Here is a 25,419-nt window from a genome sequence, read left to right as displayed (position 1 = left end):
ATAGATCATCTAGTTTTAGTTTCCTCGGCTAGACTATCCAGGAATCAAAATCCTTCCATCTGGGGAATTACAAAGTAGCAGTTATCCATTAAAATATGTCCGTTACTATGGTGATCTGTCACTTTGGCAATAAAGCAGCTATTGATAATTGTTCCCAAATAAGACTTGCTATCAAAAAGATGAAGTAATTCCTTTCAAACTTCAAATCTCAGGAAGAACATGTTCTGGTTCTAGTCTTTGAACTTTGGCTGGAGGACTACTTTCATTTTGACATTAACTTGCATTGTGTAGCTTATGAACTGTGAAATTAGGGGATCAGAGAAAAATCAGCATCTTGATATTCTCTTTTCAGGAGGCAGACCATGCCACAGACATGGTGAGCCGTGCAATGATAGATTCCAGGACTCCAGAAGAAATGAAGCATAGCCAATCTATGATTGAAGATGCACAGCTGCCTCTTGAGCAGAAGAAGAGGAAAATCCAGAGGAATCTTCGGACATTGGAACAGACTGGACACGTGTCATCCAAAAATAAATACCAAGACATTCTCAATGAGATTGCCAAGGTTTTTGGAAACAGTATTCTTTCTTCTTCACTTAGCAGACATTTGCTAATCACCAGTCAAGTGCTGGGCACTCTGTGAGGTGGCATTAGGGATTCATGGTTGCATATGCTGTGGTTACTGCACTCTTCAATGTTACAGATTTTTAAAGGTTTCAAAGCAGTTGATGACTTTTTTTTTTTTTTTTTTTTTTTTTTTTTGAGGTGGAGTCTCACTCTGCTGCCCAGGCTGGAGTGGAGTGGCGTGATCTCAGCTTTCTACAACCTCTGCCTCCCAGGTTCAAGCGATTCTCCTACCTCAGTCTCTGAAATAGCTGGGACTACAGGCGCACACCACCTCGCCTGGCTAATTTTTGTATTTTTAGTAGAGACAGGATTCCATCATGCTGGCCAGGCTGGTCTCGAAATCCTGACCTGGTTTTCCGCCCGCCTCAGCCTCCCAAGCAGTTGATGACTTTTAAGAGAAAATAATCACAACACTTTGAAGTCATTAGGAGAGTTGAAACAGACCAGAAATAAATACTAAAAAATGTACTTGACAAGTTTGGTCTATACCTTTAAGCTAGTTTTAAAAATAACATTATTTGGAAGAGTTTTCTCCTGAGATGTTAGTTGTCGTATAGCTCAGTTGCTCTTAGAACCTGCCATTGAGATGAACTCTGTGTCCCAGATCATTTGTTTTTGAGCAATTTAACCTAAATGCAGTTCAGACTTGAAGATTAGTTTCTGTTTTCTTATCCCACGTTTTTATACTTGAGAAACTTCCTGAGCAAAGCGTCTCAACTTAGTGCAATGAAACATCACAGGAAGTGGCTGAGATCTGTTTGTCGAGGATAAGGAAGTATATATTTGGGTTAGAAGGATATTTCATTCTTTTTATTCAAACATGCAAATTAATATGGATCTAGAGGTTAAAGGCAGTTAAATGACCAGAAAAAAAATAACAAATTTTCTCATGTTCTGGGAGGGAAATGTGCCCAGCTTTGTTCTTTGATAGAAAGTTATGTTCAATTCTGGCAGTAGGCTTATTCCTTCTAGCCCAGGTGACTCAAGGGCAATAGCATTTCTTTCTTTAGTTTTGGGGTAGGAATATTTCTATTTGGGAATATGGGGTAGATAAATATATGCTTTTGCTTTAAAAAAGAAAAAGGCTATCATGAAGACATGATATTCTATTTAATGAATATTTTATTATATGAAGAATTTCTATTTAATGAAGAATTCTATTTAACAAAGAATATTCTATTCTAATATTCTATTCATGAAGAATTTTTACCTAAGGGCATGGGGAAGTTGTGGGGGGAGTGTATGTGTATATGGGTATTTGTTTGAATTCCTAGGGGAATGGTTTTTAATTTGTCTACAAAAGAAAAACAATATTAAACAGGCATCATTTTCTTAAGTCAAACACTTTCATAACTTACCAATTAGAATTACCAAAAAAACTTATATCTGCAAGTTTAAATTTAGCATAGCTCTTGTAAGCTATAAGCAGCTTATGCAACTTAATGTTCTAGGAATTCTATTTAAAGCCAAGTTATAGTTATCAATGTTGAATCTTTTCACTCAGTCTTGACAGGCTAGTGTTGTTTTTTCAAACCTTGAGAAATATTTGTCAGATGAAAAAGTTTGTTCTTTTCTTATTTTAAAAATCAATTTAACAATTAAATGTAAACCTTTTTAGTTTAAAGTACTATTCAAAGAGGAATATTCAAAATAGTCTGAAGAGGCCAGGCACAATGGCTCATGCCTATAATTCCAGCACTTTGGGAGGCCAAGGCAGGCAGATCACTTGATGTCAGGAGTTCAAGACCAGCCTGGCCAACATGGTGAAACCCTGTCTCTACTAAAAATACAAAAATTAACCAGGCATGGTGGCGCGGGCCTGCAGCCCCAGGGCACAGGAGGCTGAGGCAGGAGAATCACTTGAACCCCGGGGCATAGGTTGCAGAGATCAGGCCACTGCACTCCAGCCTGGGTGACAGAGTAAGACTTCGTCTAAAAAAAAAAAAAAAAAGTCTGAAGAAATTGCATTTCTGCTGCTTTGTGCCCCTTTTAAAACACAATTTTTCCTTAAACTAAATGTGTGGTTATTTTAAAATAACTTATTTGCCTTTCCATCAAGAAAAAAATTAATGTTAACAAGTCTCTTAAAGTGAAATATGTACACTTTCCCGTTCCGAAGTAAAAAGGGATGGGAACCCTGTGGTGTTGAGAGTAAAATAAGGTGCCTGAAATAAGCTACAAGTCAAGTTACAAATAGTGACTTACTACTGCTTGATATTCTTCTTGTCCCAAATTGGCAATATCATAAAGCAAGCTTCTGCTTAAATATGATAGCCCTTACTTGTTGTTTTAGGATATTCGAAATCAAAGAATCTATCGTAAGCTTCGAAAAGCTGAATTGGCAAAACTTCAGCAGACCCTGAATGCACTTAACAAGAAGGCAGCATTTTATGAAGAGCAAATCAATTATTATGACACCTACATAAAGACTTGTTTAGACAACTTAAAAAGAAAGTAAGTTAAAATCATGTCATGTTCATTCGTAATGTCATGATTTATATGAGATGTCAGTTCTGCATTTCTACGCATTTGGGTTGGGTATGGAAGAAAACTTTTTGCTCTGTCTTATAACTGAAAACTGGAGTCTCGGTTTTATTATTTGCCACTGTGAACTAAGAAGTCAGGAGCAAGTGGAAGCTTTTTAATTCCCCCCCAGCACTAGAATTAAAGTGACTTACCTGTTGCATATTGAACAAATAGCATTAGTAGTTGGGGAAGCACTTTCATTATTCCTTTTGTCTTTTTTAGTGAAAGATTTTTTTAAATACTATTATTTTAAAAATCTCTTGTTTTTGGACTATATTTTATATAATTGATCATGTTAGTTAATGCTAGATGTTTACTAATTGCACAGAGCAGCTGAATGTTTTTAAATTGCTTAATGGTTTTAAAAAATTATTATTGACACAACCAGCAAAATTTGGTAGCTGTCTATTATCCATTAGCATAAGTATTATAGGTTTTTATATACAGTATAGCCATTTTTAATGAATATCCTTTGCTTAGTAATTATTCTTATCACTAGACTATGATCAATGCTAAATTTTAATTACCCATTTAAATATGTAATACAATATTTTTATGTAATCCTTGTCATCCAATTGGCAGAAGGAAATGGTGCTGTATGGAAAAATCTGTTGTATTAATCATAGATCTTTTAAATTTTGTTGCAAATTGACTACAATTTTATGTATTCATGAGGTACAAGATGATATAATTTGTTATTACAATATGAAATAATTAATTCACATATGCGTCACCTCAAATACTTAGTTTTTGTGATGAGAACACTTGAAATTTACTCCTAGCAGTTTCTGTTTGTTTGTTTGTTTGTTTGTTTGTTTGTTTGAGACGGAGTCTCGCTCTGCCGCCCAGGCTAGAGTGCAGTGGCCGGATCTCAGCTCACTGCAAGCTCCGCCTCCCGGGTTCACACCATTCTCCTGCCTCAGCCTCCGAGTAGCTGGGACTACAGGCGCCCACCACATCGCCTGGCTAGTTTTTGTTTTGTTTTGTTTTGTTTTGTTTGTATTTTTTAGTAGAGACGGACTCCTAGCAGTTTTTAAAGTACAATACACTATTATTAGCTATATTCACCACACTGTGCGATAGATTTCAAAAAAACTGATTCCACCTGAGAGTTCGTATCCTTTGACCATCATCTCCCCATTTCCCCCACCCTCCAGCCTCTGTAACCACCATTCTGTTCTGCTTCTATGAATTCAACTTTTTTAGATGCCACATGTAAGTGAGAACGTGTGGTACTTGCCTTTCTGTGCCTGGCCTATTTCACTTAGCATAATGTCCTCTAATTCTATCCACATTGCCCCAAATGACAGAATTTCTTTCTCTTAGGGCTGAATAGTATTCCTGTGTGTGTGTATATACCACATTTTCTTTACCTGTTCATCGGTGAGTAGAGTCCTAGGTTGATTTCATAACTTGGCTGTTGTGTGAGTAGTACTGCAATGAACATGGGAGCGCAGACATTTCTTTAACAAACTGATTTCACATCTTGGAATAAACACCCAGAAGTTGGATTGCTGAAATCACAGAAGATTTGATAAAGGGATGTAGCCACATTTAAACCTTATTGATTTGGCTCCCACTAGTCCTGAATTTTAGTTTGTTTGCTTCGGGCTTCTCTCTGTTTCTCTTTCTCTCTCTCTCTTTTTCTCTCTCTCTCTCTCTCTTTCTCTCTCTCTCTTTTTCTCTCTCCCTCTCTCTCTATATATACACACACACACACAATACACTAAATATATATACACACACACTATACATAGTGTGCATATTCATTTACAATTACATAAATATATACATTATATAGTGTATAGTGTATATACACTATGCACTAAATATAGGAAGGAAGAAAGAATATATACATATACATGCAAGGAAGAAGTTGGTCAAGCTTATTTTCAGTAGAAATGAGATGGTTAGTGATTTACTTTAAGGCATTTCACACAAGATCCACAGTTTGGTGAATTGGATTTGAGTTCTGATTCTCTCTTATATTGTGTGATCTTCAGCCCAGTTCAGTGAACTTTGAGGCTCAGTTTTCTCATCTTTAAGGTGGAATTAAGAGTACCAGCCTCACCAGCTTGGCTGACATGGCGAAACTCCTTCTCTACTAAAAATACAAAAATTAGCCAGATGTGGTGGCATGTGCCTGTAATCCCAGCTGGAGGTTGAGGCAGGAGAATCACTTGAACCCAGGAGGCAGAGGTTGCAGTGAGCCAAGATCACACCACCGCACTCCAGCCTGGGCAACAGAGCAAGACTCCATCTCAGAAAACAAAAAAACCTCCCCACAAAAAACAAAGAGTACCAGACTCACAAGTATGGTTATGAGAGCTACATGATATAGTATATAGCAAAGGAATTTATGAATTTAAAAGTATATGGAAATGTTAATTTTGGAAATGTGAGGTAATATTTATAAGGCACTTAGAACAATGCTGGCCACATGGTGTTTTTTAAATAGATTAAAACAGTCCTGGTGATATCTTTATGTAGGACCACACAGTTCATGTTATTGCACCAAAACTGCTTCTGAAATGACTAAAGATAACCACTTGGTTCAACATACCTGAGAAAATAGAGTGTAAGTTGTATGAAAAATGTTAGTCTGTAATGTAAACTTCAGTCACTTGGGAAATCCCTTTCCCCTCAAACAGTTTAGTAGTGAAGTTTTACTCTATGGATGAAATTACCTACTGTCACAAAATAAAAATGTGTATATCCAGTGTCTGAGGGCCAGGTATGAACAGCGATGTCACTCTGGGTATGGTAGTTGCACTACCAGAAGCCTCTGCATTTGTCATCATAACCACAAATGGTCTGTTCTTATTTTGTCAGAAATACTCGGAGATCAATTAAACTAGATGGGAAAGGAGAACCCAAAGGGACGAAGAGAGCGAAGCCAGTGAAGTACACTGCGGCAAAGCTGCACGAGAAAGGCGTCCTGCTAGATATAGATGATCTTCAAACAAACCAGTAAGTGTGACCTGGAATCTGCATAGAACACGCATGCCATTTGATTTCTTGTGGCCTTGGAGAGAGTTCCATTTGGTCTAGCAAGGCTTATCCTTGATTACTGATGGGTGACAAGGGAAGAATACATGAATTGTCACGGCTGCTCTTCCCTTGGCCTCAGCATCTGGTGCTGTCAGTCATATGTAGTGTGTTCAGTGGTTGTCTTTCCGTGGCTTGTGCAATATGTTTGGGTTGGTGACCTCCAGAACTGAGTCATAGCAATGAGAGTAAAAGGCTATCTTTTGGTCTTGATGGATGAATTATCTACCATTGCAAAACAGCACCTTTCTCATTTAAAATAGGCTGTGCCAACCCCTGGATCAGAGCCATTTCCAAAGCATGCTGTGAGTGTGTGTATTCAGTGTGGTGGAGAAAACAAACCCTCCTTCACAGCCGCACATCAGGCACCACGTGCTGCCTCATTTTAAAGGGGTCATGAGCCCATTGTTCCGTCACTCTCTTGTCCTAAAATCTCAACGGAAGCCAGACTCACTGGCATTTGCCTCTTCTTTAACTCCTGCCTGTATTCGAAGCCTGGCTTCTGTTTATCCCATAAAACCTCCTGACAACACCAACTCAGAAGAAAATGCTTCTTCCTCTTTTGAAGTTTCTTTTTTTTTTCTTTTTTTTTTTTGAGATGGAGTCTCACTCTGCTGCCCAGGCTGGAGTGCAGTGGCACGATCTTGGCTCACTGCAACCTCCACCTCCCAGGTTCAAGTGATTCTCCTGCCTCAGCGTCCCAAGTAGCTGGGATTACAGGCACGTACCACCACACCCAGCTAATTTTTGTGTTTTTAGTAGAGACGGGGTTTCACCATGTTGACCAGGCCATCTGCCCCACCTTGGCCTCCGAAAGTGCTGGGATTACAGGCATGAGCGACCACGCCTGGCCTAAAGTTTCTATAAAAGTTATCATCTGAAGTACTCAATTGGCTGTAGGTCAGTAATGTTCATGTTCTGTGACTCATGTATTTCCAACTATATTTTATGCTCTTGAAGAGCAAGGATGGTATCTTCTATTTCTTCTGTAATAAACCACCTATGTCAGAACTCTGTGAGCTACAGATCTCGACAATAGCCATCGAACTTAGTGTTTGGAAAGCAGAATTGGGGGAAAGATGATGTGAGGTTTTTGGTGACTTCCTTTTCTCAACAAGCCATTCTTTAAAAATGATTATTTGAGATTCCATTAGTTTGTTTCAGCTTTAAGCACATCTGTATTTGTAATTTCACATGTATGAATGTTCCTTTCTTCACAGGTTTAAGAATGTTACATTCGATATCATAGCTACTGAAGATGTAGGCATTTTCGATGTAAGATCAAAATTCCTTGGTGTTGAGATGGAAAAGGTGCAACTCAATATTCAGGTAAGCTGCTGGAATTTCTGCACATTGATGATAAATTTTATATGTGGATCATACATTGCGACCCTGGCTCTCGCTCTCCGTGACAACAATAAAGTTTAACAGAAAACCAGTGCCAGCTTTCTTTGCCAATATTTGTTAAGTGTTGATGATTTTTAAAAGCTGTGACTTTTCAAATGATTGGAAATTAATATGCTTCTAGCTGGCAAACCATAGCAGTCAGTTTCTCTAAGCCATGTTTCCATTTTATTTTTTTTATTTATTTTTTTTGAGACAGAGTCTCGCTCTGTCGCCCAGGCTGGAGTGCAGTGGCCGGATCTCAGCTCACTGCAAGCTCCGCCTCCCGGGTTCCCGCCATTCTCCTGCCTCAGCCTCCCGAGTAGCGCCCGCCACCTCGCCCGGCTAGTTTTTTTTTTTTTTTTTTTTTTTTTTTTTTTGTATTTTTTTAGTAGAGACGGGGTTTCACCATGTTAGCCAGGATGGTCTCGATCTCCTGACCTCGTGATCCGCCCACCTTGGCCTCCCAAAGTGCTGGGATTACAGGCTTGAGCCACTGTGCCCGGCCCATGTTTCCATTTTAAAGCTTAGACAAAAGAATATAACTTAAAAGTATTCAGAGCTATTGAATAAATGCTATAAATTTTCCTTTTATTGGAAACTTGCATTTCTTTCTAAGACTATGTATGCCCAGGACTGGAACTTTCATGATCTCATTTCTCCCTCTTTCCTAGAATGGGTTTTCTTATTTAGGGGGGAGGGGGAGCATTGAGAATGGGTCTTGCTCTGTCACCCAGGCTGGAACGCAGTGGCGCAATCATGGTTCACTGCAGCCTCAACCTCCTGGGCTCAAGCGATCCTCCTGCTTTAGTCTCTCAAGTAGCTGGGACTACAGGTGCACACCACCACATCTGGCTAATGTCTGTATTTTTTGTAGAGACGGGGTTCTGCCGTGTTGCCCAGGCTGGTCTTAGACTCCTGGGCTCAAGTGATCTGCCTGCCTCAGCCTCCAAAAGTGATGGGATTACAGGCATTAGCCACGACACCTGGCCCCTAGAATAGTTTTTACATCAATTTATTAACTCTATTTGTCAAATGTTCGTGATCACAGGAATGAAAGGCATTATGCAAAACAGATATCTATAAATAGAAAAATGGTGTTTGCAATATAAATTATTATTTGATCATAAGAGCCACATTTAAGCCACATACACATAAATGAAAACTGAGAAATCCAGTTTCTGTGCGGGGAAAAAAAAAAAAAAAAAAAGTTAAGAGGGCAGTGCAAACAAATGTTCATCTATCCCCAACTTCTTAATCCTTAGCACAAAATCAATTTAAAGAAGTAATTGAATTTTTCTTTTTTGATGTAACACTTTTTACATGGAAATAACATCTTTTTACCTGGGCCCCAAACTACTTACAAAATGGTTTCCAGGTGTTTTGCATATGTTTACATGAATCATCTCACTCAGATCCTGAGAGTGATGTGAATTCTGGCCTCACTGTCTGTGCAGCCCATGGCTGCATGCACTGGAATTACCTCCCCATCATGGGAGTCTGTGCCAGAGCCCTTCTTTTCTGTCAGCCCTTGTAAGTTTAAAAAGAAAAACAGGAGCTGAATGGATTTGATAATGGAGTAAATTAGAATTCGAAGATAAGGTGAAAGCTGTTATGTAATTCTGGAAAGTATTTTTACGTAAACAGTATTGTTTTCTAACTTACTTTAAATGTCACTAAATGTATCCATTTAACAATTCAGCTAATTAGGGTCTTAAGTTACTTTGTGTAATAGATAAATACAGGAAGAGAAAAGAATGCGCTTGTGGTGATACCATTTGGTTAGTGATTCCTCTGTAGAAATAGCAAAAGACATATGTGATTGCCAAGAAGGAAATTATCCAGGGCCAGTCAATATCAACTGAACCAATGAGTCACAAGTGACCAGGAGACACCTTATATTGTGTTTAGAGAGAAAGCAATAATTCCATGAGACTTCCTTTGAGTACTGGTACAAAAACCAAGCTTCACGTGTTCCTTTGTTAAGGATTCTGTATACAGTAAGATTAGCTGTTCATACTATTCATTTTTACACATAATGGATTGTGAAATGTTAATCCTTAGCTATATGCAGGTGACCAATATGTCTTGGGTTTTTAAAATCAGTAGCACATAATCAGAACTGGCTACATCATTAGCAAGGCTCAGAGCAAAATAAAAATGCAGCGCCCTGTTTTTATAATTGTTAAGGATTTTAGGAGATGACAGAAGAGAATAAAACCCTGGGCATGGGACCCTGTGCAGCTGCACAGACTGCATACCTACGGAGCCAGCCCTGCATTTGATAGCCGTCAGATATAAAGGCTGACTTCTATTTATATATGCAGCTTTCAGTCAATTGCGTGAATGTGTAAATTGCCAAAGAGAAATGTGATGGCCAGGTCTTTACTGTGAGTAAAGGACCAGGAACAGGACCAAAGTTTGAAAGGACTAAAGAAAGTCCCTTCTGACATTACAGCTCTATGTCTCTTGGTTATCTTCAGCCCATTCTCCCTTCAGTTCCTAAAGAAAACTGTAGGATAGAATTATATCCTATAACTATAGGTCATATAGGTAACAGGAGGATATGACTTATGTGATATATGTTCTGCTTGTAAAAATAATGTCAGGTATTAGGGACTGCAGGGTGGGCCTTCTTCCTCTCCTAGATGAAGAACTGAGGTTCAGAGAGCTAATTATGGACGAGGCAGCTGGGATCCAAGTTCTTCATCACTCTAGTCCGCTGCCTGTCTCATAGGATTCCAGTTGATCCTGCAAGACAAGAGTAGCTTACAAAGGGTTTGCATATACCTTAATCTCATATCTCATTCCCAGTAGCACCCTTGTGAAATTGGCAGTGTTATCCCCAATTTACACACGAGGAAACAGAACTTCAGAGAAGTTGTGTCATGTTGCAAGGTCCTAAGATAGCAAATGGCAGAGCTAAAACTAAAGTCTGCTCTTCAAGTCATGAGTTCAGCCATGTTTTCTCTGCTCCCTACTTTGGGGACCCAGCTACTTCCCCTACATTGCCATTCCTTTTCAATCTAACTCTATTGGTTTAATTCTTTTCCAGTAGACTTTGTTTAACAGATGTTGCATTTCCCAAAGGAAAAGTGAATCTCCTCTACACTCTAAATAGCTAAAAGAATTATTGATGAAAGGACTTCAATTCCCTATAGAATTTTAGTTCTAGAAGCATATCTGAATAACGTAGGGGTTTACTTGAGTGCAGTTAAAGGTAATTGACGAAGTGGAGGAGGAAGCTGTCAAGAGTCAAAGTTCTTTCAAAGATGACTCCAACTTCTACAATTGACCTTGTTAGAAACAAGAAAATGAAGCCTAGCTATTGGGCCAGGACAGCTCAGGAATTACATGTTCCACTGGGAGAGGTTTCCTGTACTTGTGTTACTATGAAATGTTACAGCTTACTTTCATGCATATGGCTGGTGTGACCCAGTTACTTATTTTAATAAGAGAGTTGATTTCCTTTGTTTATATGCTGACAGTGAAAAACAGAATGATAGTTCGACTTAAGAATGAGGGCTTGTTCTCAGTACAGAAACAGAAGTAGCCTAGATCAAGAAGTACAGACCACTGCTTTGTACAATGGTCTCCAAACTTTGGTCACTTCATCAGGAAATAGTATGAGCACTTCTCTCCATACATAGTTATTTGTAAAGTATGCATGCTTCTGCTATTGTACTCTAAAACGTGCTGTATAAAATATATACAAAAAGGTCCAAAAAAATGAGAAAAAGTAAATAGAAATAGGAAGTCTAATATTCTTTTTGCCTCCCCAGTGAATTGTCTTATTCACTTCACTTTAGAAAACACTGCTTTCTGTGTTTTTGTTTTTGGGTTTTTTTGAGACAGTATTTCTCTGTCACCAAGGCTGGAGTGCAGTGGTGCAGTCTCGGCTCACTGCAGTCTCTGCCTACTCAGTTCAAGTGATTTTCCTGCCTCAGCCTCCTGAGTAGCTGGGATTACAAGTGTGCACCACCACGCCCAGCTAATTTTTGTATTTTTAGTAGAGATGGGGTTTCGCCATGTTGGCCAGGCTGGTCTCACTCTCCTGACCTGAAGTAATCCACCTGCCTCAGCCTCCCAAACTGCTGGGATTACAGGAATGAGCCACCACACCCAGCCAGAAAACGCTGCTTTCTAAAGAATATGCATCTAGCCAGAACTTTGTGTTTTGACATTTTCAATTAAAAATGAAATTATAATTATATACCTGACATTAACTTAATGATCATCATTTTCTTTCATACAGCCTTTATCAATTCTAAAATACTATTTTCTTTCATCTAAGTCACAATCAGTTGGGAATTTATTAAAATGCAAATTAATGGGCCCCACCAGAGAGCTACAAAATAAGAAATTCCTGTGGGAGGAGCCCATACAGCCTGTGTTTTTAACTAGCTTGTGTTTTTAACCAGATGATTGTGATGTACGCTTAAGTTTTAGAACCCCCATCTGTGGCCTGTTGCTATGGTATGCGCCTGTAGTCCTGGCCACTCAGGAGGCTGAGGTGGGAAGATAGCTTAAGCCAGGAGTTTGAGACCAACCTGGGCAACATAGTTAGACCCCACCCGGGTGATTAGGTCAATTGAATCTGACTTTTGTCGACAAATTCATCTAATATGTTTTTTTTTTAATACACAAAATGTCAAAGTTGAGATTTAATGATGCTTTTTACAATTTCAGGATTTACTTCAGATGCAATACGAAGGAGTAGCTGTAATGAAAATGTTTGATAAGGTCAAAGTGAATGTCAACCTTCTTATATACCTGCTGAACAAGAAATTCTATGGCAAGTGAAGTGCCTGCAGAAGTGTCATGGATTCTGTATCATCTGGATTAGGAAATGAATTTGTTTAATATTTTTGTTTTTAAACATGATTGAAATCACTGCTTATAAATGTGTGATTTTTTTTTAAATGACCAAAACTGTTCTGAAGAATGTACCCAGGTGCCTTTTTGCTAATCTGATACTATAATAGAATGAGACGTAAAATAAATTAATGGAAACATATCCACGCTGTACTGTGGTATAGGTACTCTGATTGAAAACTTTGGACATCGTGTGATCTGTTTTAAAGTTGCGGGGTGGGGAATTTAGCTGACTAGGGACAAACATGTAAACCTATTTTCCTATGAAAACATTTTAAATGTCCCACTTGAATAATGTAATTCTTCATAGTTTTTTTTTTAATCTATGGATAAATGGAAACCTAATTGTTTGTAATGAATCATTTAGACAGTTTTAAGCCCTGTCTTCTGGGAGTTATCAATTTTAAAGAGAACTTTTGTGCAATTCAAATGAACTTTTTATAAGTAATTGAAAATGACAACACAATAACACTTTCTGTATAAAAGTATATATTTTATGTGATTTATTCCTACTAAATGAAAGTGCACTACTGCCTCACGTAAAGACTCTTGCACGCAGAGCCTTTAAATGACTAAGGAACAACATAGATAGTGAGCATAGTTCCCGCCTCCACCCCTCACAATTTATCTGAATACTTCAATTGTGCCTCTCAATTTTTTGTAATGCTAAAAAATCAGTATCTAGATGGTTTTTAAACGTATTCTCTGGAAATTGTTTTATGTAAAATAAATGTTACTTAATTCCATTAATTTGTCTTTTAAGTTGTCTTAATCAATCAAAGTCATTTAGTGGGTAGGGGAAAATTCTTGGTAGTGTTTGTCAGGAAATAATACATTTCTTGCTGTACTGGGTAAAGTATAGAGCAAGCTGCTGTAAGGAAAAGATACAAAACCCTGGTGTCTAAAACAAGGAGTAGAAGTTCGTTTTTCTCAAATTCAGCTCAAAGGTGAGCAGATCCACAAGGTAAAGAGTTTCAGGCAGGTCAGTTGGCTCTGTCCTCGTACTGATTCCCCCCAGCCGGATGAGGGAGAGGATGGTGAAGATGTCCAGGGCAAGCCTTTTCAGTTATATGCATCACTTTCACTTCCACTTACATCACATTGGCCAAAACTGAGTCACATGGACACAGCTAGCTAAAGATAGTCCCTAACTAGGCAGCCATGTAGCCAGTGAATAGAGAGAGGTAGAGAGGGAATTGGGTCTGTTATTAAACGGAAGAAAAGGAGTGTGATTCCTGCTGACACTTTAGGAGTCTCCACCACAATAGGATTCCAGACGCTCAGGCCGGAACCTCCCTGCCACTTTGTTCATGCCTGCAACAGGCTTTATTTTTTCACAAATTGCAAAATATTGAGAAAGTAGGTTAGTTTATGCACGTGTGGCACAAATGAACTTGAAGTGTAAGACCAACAGAATTTGGAAAATTCAAATTAAAAAAAGTAGAATCTGCTACTTTAGTGATGGTTTCAGGCTATATATATTTTCTGACGAAGAGATGAATAGCTTAAAACAATGCTCACTATCTCAACAGTTTGTGGGTATGTATGTTTTTTAATGCATCAGCCTTAATGCAGGCTTTGGTAAAAGGAATCAAATATAAGTTAAGTTTCACGTGGAAAATAAACCTCCCTCTTGCCCTACTGCTAGCATTGGAAAGGGGAAGAGGAGCCGGGGCAATGGGGGGTGGACTGGGTAAGCTTCCTTCTTGCTCCGGGCAAGGCTTTTAGTGGAAATGTACAGAAGGAGCCAAATTAGGGAGCAATGTTTGGAGGCAAAAGCCAGCTTTCCCAGCATCTCTGAAAGGAGCTTGTCTTAACTTATTGCAACACTGAATGATATGCTTGAATGTTATTTGACATGATGCGAATAAAGAATTTGCATCGTGTCAACACCTTCAAGGAACGCTGTGAATGTTTTCTCTGTTGGCCCACAAGTTGAAGTTATTGTTGAAGATATCACCAGTTGCTCTTTGTGTGAGATCTTTAAGCTGTATGAATGAGTGGGTGACCCGAGAAGAAGGCTGGTGATGAAGGAGCAAACACAAGAGGCCATGGGGGTGTGGGTGTAGCAGATTTCAGTTTGTAGAGATTTGTTGGAGCCAAGGCCTGTGCTACTCTTTAAGACTAAACTATCCCTCAAGCCAGAGGACAATTCTTGATAACCCTGAGCCTGAGCCACTAAGGACTCCAGCTTCCTCCCAGAGCCCATAGATTTTTCTTACTCAATACAAAAGGTTTTTTGTTGTTTGGGTTTTTTGTTTGTTTGCTTGCTTCCTTTCTTGCTTTTAAACACTGAGCAATTGGAACCATAACTTATTTTTGCAAAACTGACTCCCGTATTTTGATTATTTTGATCTTAAAAGCAAAAAGTACTTACGCAACACTCTAGGTGCTCTCAAAGGATATGCTTTAGTGGTCTTCAAGAGAAGGAAAACATGTGTATGCTTTATTCTGAAAGTTAGTGGTGAAGAAAGACCGGCTTGGTGTGACCATTGTCTGACATGAATGATCGGAACTGTAATTGTATGTTAGTGTTTGTGTGTGGTTGGGCACAAATTAGAGATGCTATTCATGATGTGATTTTTATGACTCTGTCATTAAGCAGGGATTTGTGGTATTCCTCAAACATTCCAAGAGCAAACCACAGAACTCTGAATGGTGAAAGTTGCCTTTATTTTGAAAAATTCTAGTGAGCACTGGATGTTCTTACTGCTGGTTAGCTTTTTGAAAAATCTATTGCCAATGTGACTAAAACCAAACTTGGTAACAGGTTACATAGAGGCCCCCTAAGCTCCAGAGGACATAATCTGTGTTTCAGTCACTCTAAATCCTGAGCCTGGCAATGCTTTGTAAATAAATGGCAGGTGCAGACATGGGTTCTAGCAATGCAATGACAAGCAGACAGACCCTACCACGCCCACTGCCCCTCAGCAGTCCACTGTTACTTTAGGTTGGCACTCATATGAATGGGGCTTTTACTTATTATCTCAGTCTAAAAATGAATAGTCTCTCAACTCAATTTCCAAATAAAATATCTTATACAGATTTACTATGTTGCCTCACTGTTTTCCTTAGAGTATAAAATCTTTTAGCTAAAATATATTGAAAGGGAAACCAATGAAGAGAGAGAACTAGGAGATAATGTGTTCACCTTACTTAACTGGAATGGAAGTTTTTGGTTTTTGTTGTCTTTTAATAGATACTGAATTTGACCTTTCCTTAGCACCCTAAGCCATAGGGATAGCCTACCATTCTATCTATGGTGGAAATACAGTTGTTGATCTATTATGAGAGATTAACTTCTAAATCTAAGCTGACAGTACAGGTTTATAACAATGAAAGACAGAAACAGGTCATCTGTTGGTTAGCTCGTAACCTGATTACAAACCTTCTGTTTGCTTAAAAAACAAATGTGGCAATATATACACAGAATCTGGTAGTGCCTCAACCTACTTTGAATACTTTCATATGATCTGTGGATTACAAACCTTCTGTTTGGTTAAACTAATGTGGCAATATATACACAGGATCTGGTAGTGCCTCAGTCTACTTTGAATATTTTCATATGAGCTCTGGTATCCCCACCATTAGCTTCCAAAAGGAAATTACTATGCAAGTTCTCAGAATATACTATTGTCTTTGGAACACTTCAACACTTCAAACAGAAGAGTGGTAACCAGAATACCTGAAGCAGGTAGATCATCTAATGACTTACATGAAACTGCTTTCGTATCATCTAGTTATTAAAATGTTTACCATGTTGATGCCACATTTGTTTGAAAACACTACTAAATACCATAAACATTATGGGAGGATGGATAATGACTCATACTATTTGGTACCAGGCAAGTTAAAACAGAGAAAATGAAAACCAGAAACTAATATCAAGTGGTTCCAATATGAATGATGCTGCAAGGTTGAGATTTCATTTCTGAGAAATGTTTTTAGCAACTCTGGTTAGGCAGATTTTCAATATGTTTATCATCTCTGGTTAGGTAGACTTTCTACTCTGGGAAACCTGCAGATGTTTGCTCTAAAACTGACAAAGGGATTTTGGCATGAGTGGTGTGGAACAAATTAAGTAGTGGGTTATCTTCTTCAAAAGGCTCGTGAGAGGCCAGGCACAGTGGCTCACACCTGTAATTCCAGCACTTTGGGAGGCCAAAGAGGGCAGATCACCTGAGGTCGGGTGTTGGGGACAGGCCTCCAAATCTGGCCATAAACTGGCCCCCAAACTGACCATAAACAAAATCTCTGCAGCACTGCGACATGTTTGTGACGGCCATGATGCCCAAGCTGAAGGTTGTTGGTTTACCAGAACGAGGGCAAGGAACACCTGACCCACCCAGGACAGAAAACTGCTTAAGTTGTTCTTAAACCACAAACAATAGCATGAGGGATCTGTGCCTTAGGGACATGTTCCTGCTGCAGATAACTAGCCAGACCCATCCCTTTGTTTCAGCCCATCCCTTTATTTCCCGTAAGGAATACTTTTAGTAAATCTTATGACTGGTTTGCTGTCAATAAATATGTGGGTAAATCACTGTTCGAGGCTCTCAGCTCTGATTTCCCACTCCACACTCTATATTTCTGTGTGTGTGTCTTTAATTCCTCGAGTGCCGCTGGGTTAGGGTCTCCATGACTGAGCTGGTCTCGGCAAGCAGCACCTAACGTGGAGGCTTAAACCCAGGTTGAAGGGTCCCTGGAGCAATGGTTGGAGAACGTGGAACTAAGCTGGAGGACACTCAAGTACTCTCAAGCAATCCCCGTGGTGAGTAAGAAGGGGAACTCGGAAGCATCTGGGTAACAGCGGGACAAGTCTGGGCTCTGGTTCGTTCCACCTTGGAACCTTTTCACACTAATAATAAGGGGGAAGGAAAGTATAACAAAGTAACAGAAGAAGTAACAGAGCAGGCTTGTTTGCCAGCTAAAGCTAAAGCAGCAAAGGAGGAAGAAGTTCATCCCTACCCTTCTGCATCCCCTTCTTATTTTGAAGAAAAAGAGTGGCCTGACCCTCCAGATCTTTTCAGGACACTGGGTGAAAAGTAGTTGCCCCAGTGACTGTTCGAGCAGTGCCTGGAGTGACCACTGTCAGTTCTATTCAGGCAGGAATCCAGCAAGTTAGAAGAGAGGGTGATTTAGAGGCTTGGCAGTTCCCTGTTAGAATACACCCCCCAGATCAACAGGGAAATATTATAGCTACATTTGAGCTTTTTCCTCTTAAATTCGGGAAACGCCATGAGGGGCCTGTCCCAGGCCCCATTCCAAACTGGGGCATTTCCAGCTCAGGCCATTCCCTCACCCCTGTACAATGTCTGTCCCCCACCACAGCCAGTAGTGCTGCAGTAGATTTATGCTGCACAAAAGCTGTGAGCCTTCTGCCTGGGGAACTCCCACAAAAAGTTCCAACAGGGGTCTGTGGACCCTTGCCAGTGGGGATGATAGGATTACTTCTAGGAAGGTCTAGTTTAAATTTAAAAGGAGTACAAATACAAACAGGAGTCATTGATTCAGATTACAATGGGGAAATCCAAATTGTTATATCTACTTCTGTTCCCTGGAAAGCAGAGCCAGCAGAGCACATAACACAGCTCCTGATTGTGCCATATGTGGAAATGGGGAAAAGTGAAATTAAATGGAGGATTTGGAAGTACAAATAAACAAGGCAAAGCCACTTATAGGGTGAATCAAATTACTGATAAACGTCCTACCTGTGAAATAACTATTCAGGGAAAGAAATTTAAAGGTTTGGAGCAGACATTTCAATCACTTCTCTACAGCACTGGCCGTCTGTGTGGCCACTTCAACCCACTCAGTGTAACATAGTTGGAGTTGGTAAAGCCCCTGAAGTAGAACAAAGTAGTTATATTTTGCATTGTGAAGGGCCCGATGGACAACCTGGGACTATTCAACCAGTTATAACTTCTGTACCTATAAATGTATGGGGAAGAGATTTATTACAACAATGGGGAGCACAAGTTCTAATTCCAGAGCAGTTACACAGCCCTCAGAGTCAACATATGATGCATGAAATGGGGTATGTCCCTGGTATGGGACTAGGAAAAAAAATTGCAAGGTTTAAAGGAACCACTTCAAGTGGAAAGACAAAGTTCCCGCCAAGGTTCAGGATATCATTTTTTATGGTGGCCACTGTTAAGTCTGCAGAACCTATACCTTTAAAATGGTCAACAGAGAAGCCAATTTGGATAGAACAATGGCTACTAAGTAAAGAGAAACTGGACGCTTTAGAGGAATTAGTTACTGAATAATTAGAAAACGGACACATACCTCCAACATTTTTCTCTTGGAATTCTCCAGTTTTCGTAATTAAAAAAAAAATCAGGTAGATGGAGAACGTTAACTGATTTAAGAATCATTAATTCAGTTATACAACCTATGGTGACATTACAACCAGGATTGCCTTCTCCTTCTATGATTCCAAAAAATTGGCTTTTAATAGTCATAGATTTAAGAGACTGTTTCTTTACTATCCCCTCAGCTGAGCAAGACTGTGAATGGTTTGCATTTACAATTCCTGCAGTAAACAACCTGCAGCCTGCTAAGTGTTTTCACTGGAAAGTGTTGCCACAAGGCATGTTATACAGTCCAGCAATTTGCCAGACTTATGTAGGGCAAGCAATTGAACCTACTTGTAAAAAATTTTCACATTGTTACATTATTCATTATATGGATGATACACTTTGTGCTGCCCCCACTCAAGCCTCCAATGTTATGATCACTTGTAAAATTCTATTTCTCATGCGGATTTAATTATAGCTCGTAATAAAATTCAGACTACTACTCCTTACTCCTACTTGGGGACCTTAGTAAATGACGCTACCATTGTGCCACAGAAAGTAACCATACATAGGAATCAACTGAAAACATTAAATGACTTTCAAAAATTACCAGGGGACATTAATTGGATATGACCTGCTCTAGGCATTGCTACCTATGCCATGAGTAATCTATTTTCTATTCTTAGAGGAAATACTAGTCTCACTAGACCTTGGCAATTAACAAAAGAAGCTAAGGCAGAGCTGCAGCTAATCAAAAAGCAAGTCCGTAAAGCTTAAATAAATAGAATAGGCCCAGAGAAGACTCTAGATTTGCTAATTTTTCCAACTCAGCATTCACCTACTGGTGTTATTGTTCAAGAGCAAGATCTTGTAGAGCGGCTTTTTCTTCCACATACTAATTCACAGACTCTAACTCCTTATTTGGATCAAATCGCTACTATGATAGGAAATGGGAGAACTCAGATTGTTAAATTACACGGATATGATACTGGAAAAATTATTGTCCCTCTCACAAAGGCACAAATACAGCAAGCTTTTATAAATAGTCTTACTTGGCAAACCCATTTAGCTGACTTTGTGGGTATTTTCGATAATCATTTTCCTAAAACAAAACTGTTTCCATTTTTGAAATTAACTAATTGGATCCTCCCTAAAACAACTATATTTAAACCAATTGAAAGCGCCCAGAATGTTTTTGCAGATGGGTCTAGTAATGGTAAATCCTTTTATTCTGGATCAAAAGGTAAAGTTTTTCAGACACCCTATACTTCAGCTCAAAAAGCAGAGCTTGTAGCTGTAATTGAGGTCAATTGAATCTAGCATTATTAACTTTAAATTTTTTGAGCCTGCCTAAAGGCCAGATGCTAAACAGCATCTACAGAAACCAACTGCAAAGACAGAAGCAGAACAACTGATTTGGTGGAGAGATCCAATAACAAAAAGTTGGGAAATAGGTAAAATAATAACTTGGGGTAGAGGTTATGCCTGTGTTTCTCCAGGACTGAATCAACAGCCGATTTGGATACCATTAAGACACCTGAAACCTTATCATGAGCCAGATGCCAAGGAAGAGATTCCGGGAGGATCCTGAGGACCCCCCGGTTGCAGCCATGCTGAGACTGATGCTGAGGAAGACCCCAACTGTCACAAGGAACACCCGTCAAACACACCCACCCACCTGGGGACAGATCAAGAAGCTGTCACAGATGGCGGAAGAAAACCTGAGGAAAGCGGGACAACCAGTCACAATGAGTAATTTAATGGTAGCTATGATAGCGGTGATCACCATTGCTGTAAGTATTCCTTCAACAAGGGCTGACACAGAGAACAATTATACTTATTCAGCATATTTCTCAATCTTGACTGGCAATAATGCCTGGATGTAATCTCTCTATGACACAGTTACACATGTTTTCTTATCTCAGTATTTACCCTAATGAATCTGCTCCTTTAACTGAGGCATACTGTCCTCAAACACCTATTTGTAAACAAAATTGAACCTGGTCAGAAAAATTGAACGTACTTGTTTGGGAAGATTGCATTGCAGAACAGGCAGAGATGCTGTGCAACGATTCCTATGGAATCATTATTAATTGGTCCCCTAAGGTGGTGTTTAGCATGAATTGCACCTCTCAGTCTGCGTGCCACAGCCACACTATCTCCAGCTGGTCTAAACAAAACAGTCAGATGGTAGAAATGGTAGGAAGTACAGCAAGAGTTTCTATTATCTGGAACCATAGTGGCATAGTGGCACCTCATCCTTAAATGATATGGCCTGTTGTAGAAGCGAAACATAAGGATTTGTGGAAACTATTAATAGCTCTTAATAAGATCAAAAATTGGGAAAAAATAAAAAAGAATCTAGAAGGACACTCTACAAACTTGTCAATGAATGTTGCAAAATTAAAAGAACAAATATTTAAAGCATCCCAGGCACACCTGACCTTAATGTCAGAAACTGGAGAGCTTGAAGGAGCTGCAGACAGATTAGCAGCTAGTAACCCATTAAAATGGATAAAAACACTTGGAAACTCTGTGATTTCAATAATGATTATGTTTTTAATCTGTGTTGTTGGTCTTTGTATAGCCTGCAAATGCAGATCCTGACTCCTGCGAGAAGTAGCTCACTATGAGGAAGCTGCCTTTGTTTTTATCACTTTGCAAAACAAAAAAGGGGGACATGTTGGGAATAGTCCCCCAAATCTGGCCATAAACTGGCCCCAAAACTGACCATAAACAAAATCTCTGCAGCACTGGGACATGTTCGTGATGGCCAGATGCCCACGCTGAAGGTTGTTGGTTTACCAGAACGAGGGCAAGGAACACCTGGCCCACCCAGGGCAGAAAACCACTTAAGGTGTTCTTAAACCACAAACAATAGCATGAGGGATCTGTGCCTTAGGGACATGTTCCTGCTGCAGATAACCAGCCAGACCCATCCCTTTGTTTCAGCCCATCATTTTATTTCCCATAAGGAATACTTTTAGTAAATCTTATGACTGGCTTGCTGTCAATAAATATGTGAGTAAACCTCTGTTAGAGGTTCTCAGCTCTGAAGGCTGTGAGACCTCTGATTTCCCACTCCACGCTCTACATTTCTGTGTATGTGTCTAATTCTTCTAGCACTGCTGGGTTAGGGTCTCCACCACCAAGCTGGTCTTGGCAATCGGGAGTTTGAGACCAGCCTGACCAACATGGAGAAACCTCATCTCTACTAAAAAAAAAAATACAAAAATTAGCCAGGTGTCGTGGCACATGCTTGTAATCCCAGCTACTTGTGAGGCTGAGGCAGGAGTATTGCTTGAACCCGGGAGGCGGAGGTTGTGGTGAGCCAAGGTTGGGCCATTGCACTCCAGCCTGGGCAACAAGAGTGAAACTCTGTCTCATTAAAAAAAAAAAAAGAAAAAGAAAAAAGCTCTTAAGAGCACATAAATATAGGAACTTTGTGAAGTCTGAGGACAAAACAAAAACAACATCACTAACAGACCATAAAATTAGAAATCAGTCACAAAATGCCAGTCAAAATATCCAAGAATTTATGTTTGAGGATTGAATGAAATTCACAAAATATTTAAACCTGAATTTTATATATGCACATATCAAAACTTGCAAAATGTAGCTGATGTGGTCTTTTGAAGGAGAAGAGAAAAAAAGTAATTAATTCAAAAAATTATACTAAAGAGTAAACTCAAAAAAAGTAGAGGAAAAGAATGAATTAAAGATCTGTGTTTATAAATAAAAATAAAAGTAACAGAACAAAAAGATGGGCATTAGAAAATAGTCATTTCTGCCCTCTGGTCAGATAAAGGGAAAAAAGCAAAAAATTAGCACATTAGGAATACAAATGGGGACAACACTACAGATAACATAGTTTTAGAAGACTAAAATGTATTATATGTATACAAGGGAATAGTATAATGTTTAAAAAGAATTAGATAAACATGTACCAAACAAGCCTCAAAAAATACAACTGGCAGAGATATTCCTAGAAGGAATCCTTTAGTCAATATGCACAAAGCATTTAAGCATTTCTTTGTTTTTGTTTTTTTGATTTGGTTTTTGTTTTTTTGAGACAGAGTCTTGCTCTGTTGCCCAGACTGGAGTGCAGTGGCACAATCTTGGCTCACTGCAACCTCCACCTCCCGGGTTCAAGCGATTCTCCTGCCTCAGCCTCCCAAGTAACTGGGATTACAGGTGCACACCACCACACCCGGCTAATTTTTGTGTTTTTAGTAGAGATGGAGTTTCTCCATGCTGGCCAGGCTGGTCTGCAGCTCCTCACTTCAAGTGATCCGCCTGCCTCAGCTTCCCAAAGTCCTGGGATTACAGGAGTAAGCCACTGCACCCAGCCTTCATTGTATCTCTTTTTGTCACTAGAGGTACATTTTGTTCTAATAACTATGCCCCCAAAGCATCCTTTTAAACTTTATGGTTTTGTAAAACAATTAAAAATAACATTTTCCACCAATGACACAGATAAAATTGTAAAGTGTGGTCATATTATTCCATTCTTATTTTAAGGATATACATATGTATAATTTGTATGTGGATATGATTTTTTGAATGGTGAACAGAAATTTAGTGGTCAGGTAGCTGGATGTGGTGGCTCACGCCTGTAATCCCAGCACTTTGGGAGGCCCAGGTGGGTGGATCACGCGAGGTCAGGAGTTCAAGGCCAACCTGGCCAATATGGTGAAACCCAGTCTCTACTAAAAATACAAAAAATTAGCCGGGCGTGGTGGTGGACGCCTGTAATCTCAGCTACTCAGGAGGCTGAGGCAGGAGAATCACTTGAACCCAGGAGGCAGAGGTTGCAGTGAGCCGAGATCGGGCCATTGCACTCCAGCCTGGGCAACAAGAGTGAAACTCCGCCTAAGAAAGAAAGAAAGGAAAGAAAGAAGGAAAGAGAAAGAAAGACAGAAAGAAAGAAAGAAAGAAAGAAAGAAAGAAAGAAAGAAAGAAAGAAAGAAAGAAAGAAAGAAAGAAAGAAAGAAAGAAAGAAAGAAAGAAAGAAAGGAAAGGAAAGGAAAGGAAAGGAAAGGAAAGGAAAGGAAAGGAAAGGAAAGGAAAGGAAAGGAAAGGAAAGGAAAGGAAAGGAAAGGAAAGGAAAGGAAAGGAAAGGAAGAAAGAGAAAGAAAGAAAGAAAGGAAACTTAGTGCTCAGATGGCAGCAATAGGAGGGGAGGCAGAAGATAATTTATTTTTCATTTCATATCCTTCAATTATCAGAAATTTTGTCATATGTGATTATATTTTATGCTGTGTTTCATTGATTCTAAAATGCCTTTTCTTCATAACCCTGAAATTGGAGTGTTTTTTACAATCATTGGTATGTCACATTTTTCTCTGGCTTGTGGTAACGGGTTAAAATGATGAATTGTAAAATCAACGACGTCTCAGGAGTAATGAAAAATAGTTTAATAGTGAACGAAGAAGTATGTAATTTTAACGGGTCACATTTACTCTTGGGTATGTTTCCAGAGGATAATTGAATGGGGATAGATTTTAAATAGCGTTATGTAATTGGATACTTCCGTAATTTAGTGACCAGCTTCTGTGTAAAACAAGGTACTGTGCTTTGAGGCTGACGGGAGAATACAGGGAAGAACGAAATAGTCTCTGATCGTACTTTCTCCACGGATGTAAGTGTCTGGGCTTTAGTCGGGGAATGATACTCTTCATGAGAAATTCATTTTTTAAAAAGGCTTAGAAACCTGACCAGCGGCTGTCAGCTGCAGCTCATCAACCACAGAATTCCGAATACGCCGGCACATCAGCGCGCTGGCTTAAAAGGAGAAGGGGCTGCGGCTGAGCTTTCCTAGAAACAGCTATTTGGGGACCCATTTCCTGTTGGAGTCTGAAAGACGCACCCACCGGAGCCACTGGCAAAGCAACTTAAGCTGCAGGCTCCTCCTGCCCACCCCCAGCTGCGACGTGCCCTGGGGGCCCTTAGCGGACTGCCACGCGCGTGTCCCCGCCTTGTGCCTTTAATTTAGCCAAACTCCTGTAATATCAGGCCCGGCGTGGTGGTTCACGCCTGTAATTCCAGCACTTTAGGAGGCCCAGGCAGGAGGATCGTTGAGGCCAGAAGTGAAATTAGCCGGACATGGTGGCGCGCGCCTTTCTAACTGTCCCAGCTAATCCAGAGGCTGGGACTAAAGGGTCGCCTGAGCCCGGGAGATCGAGGCTGCAGTGAGCCGTGTCGGCGCCACTGCACGCCAGCCTGGGCGACAGAGCAAGACCCTGCCTCAAAACAAAACAAACTGTAATATCGTCCAAGAACGTGTGAAGGACACTTGGAAAGTTACCAGGCCACTTCTCTCCTGGGCGTCCACGGCCGGAGAACGCCGGCCTCACCTGCAGACGCGCGCCCTCCTCCCAGGCTGCGCAGGTGACCTTGGCGGGAGGCGCGGGAGAGGAAAGAGCTCCGCTAGGCCGCGAGCGGAGGAAGCGGGAGAAGCCGCTCTCCCTATTCCACTCGCAGTCCGCTGGTGGGGGGAAACGAGTGTCCGGCGTATGAAACGCCTAACTTCGCGAAATAGAGACGCATAAAACTTCAAGAATTCTGTCCAAACTCAAGGCCCTTTCTCATTTAAGGGCAACCCTGTCACTACATCATAAACTTTTAAATCCATGATCCCCACGTTACGAAATCATAAGTC

General features: G+C 40.0%; 1 protein-coding gene across 5 annotated transcripts in view; it reads left to right on the top strand.

The window, feature by feature from the left end:
• Positions 1-13,209, top strand: part of IQGAP2 (IQ motif containing GTPase activating protein 2) — a 310,003-nt gene extending 296,794 nt beyond the window's left edge. For all 5 annotated transcript variants that reach the window (XM_007975849.3, XM_073014669.1, XM_073014668.1 and 2 more), the window contains 5 exons: positions 353-565; positions 2,921-3,081; positions 5,986-6,123; positions 7,422-7,530; positions 12,274-13,209. In XM_007975849.3, coding sequence (XP_007974040.2) covers positions 353-565; positions 2,921-3,081; positions 5,986-6,123; positions 7,422-7,530; positions 12,274-12,387 — 735 coding nt within the window. In that variant the 3' untranslated portion in view covers positions 12,388-13,209. The remainder of the gene's footprint in view (positions 1-352; positions 566-2,920; positions 3,082-5,985; positions 6,124-7,421; positions 7,531-12,273) is intronic.
• The last annotated feature ends 12,210 nt before the right edge of the window (positions 13,210-25,419 follow it).

This window comes from Chlorocebus sabaeus, chromosome 4 (genome assembly GCF_047675955.1).
Source record: "Chlorocebus sabaeus isolate Y175 chromosome 4, mChlSab1.0.hap1, whole genome shotgun sequence".
Lineage (NCBI taxonomy): Eukaryota > Metazoa > Chordata > Mammalia > Primates > Cercopithecidae > Chlorocebus > Chlorocebus sabaeus.
The sequence above is the reverse complement of the archived record's forward strand: the minus strand, read 5'-3'. Positions and strand labels throughout refer to the sequence as shown.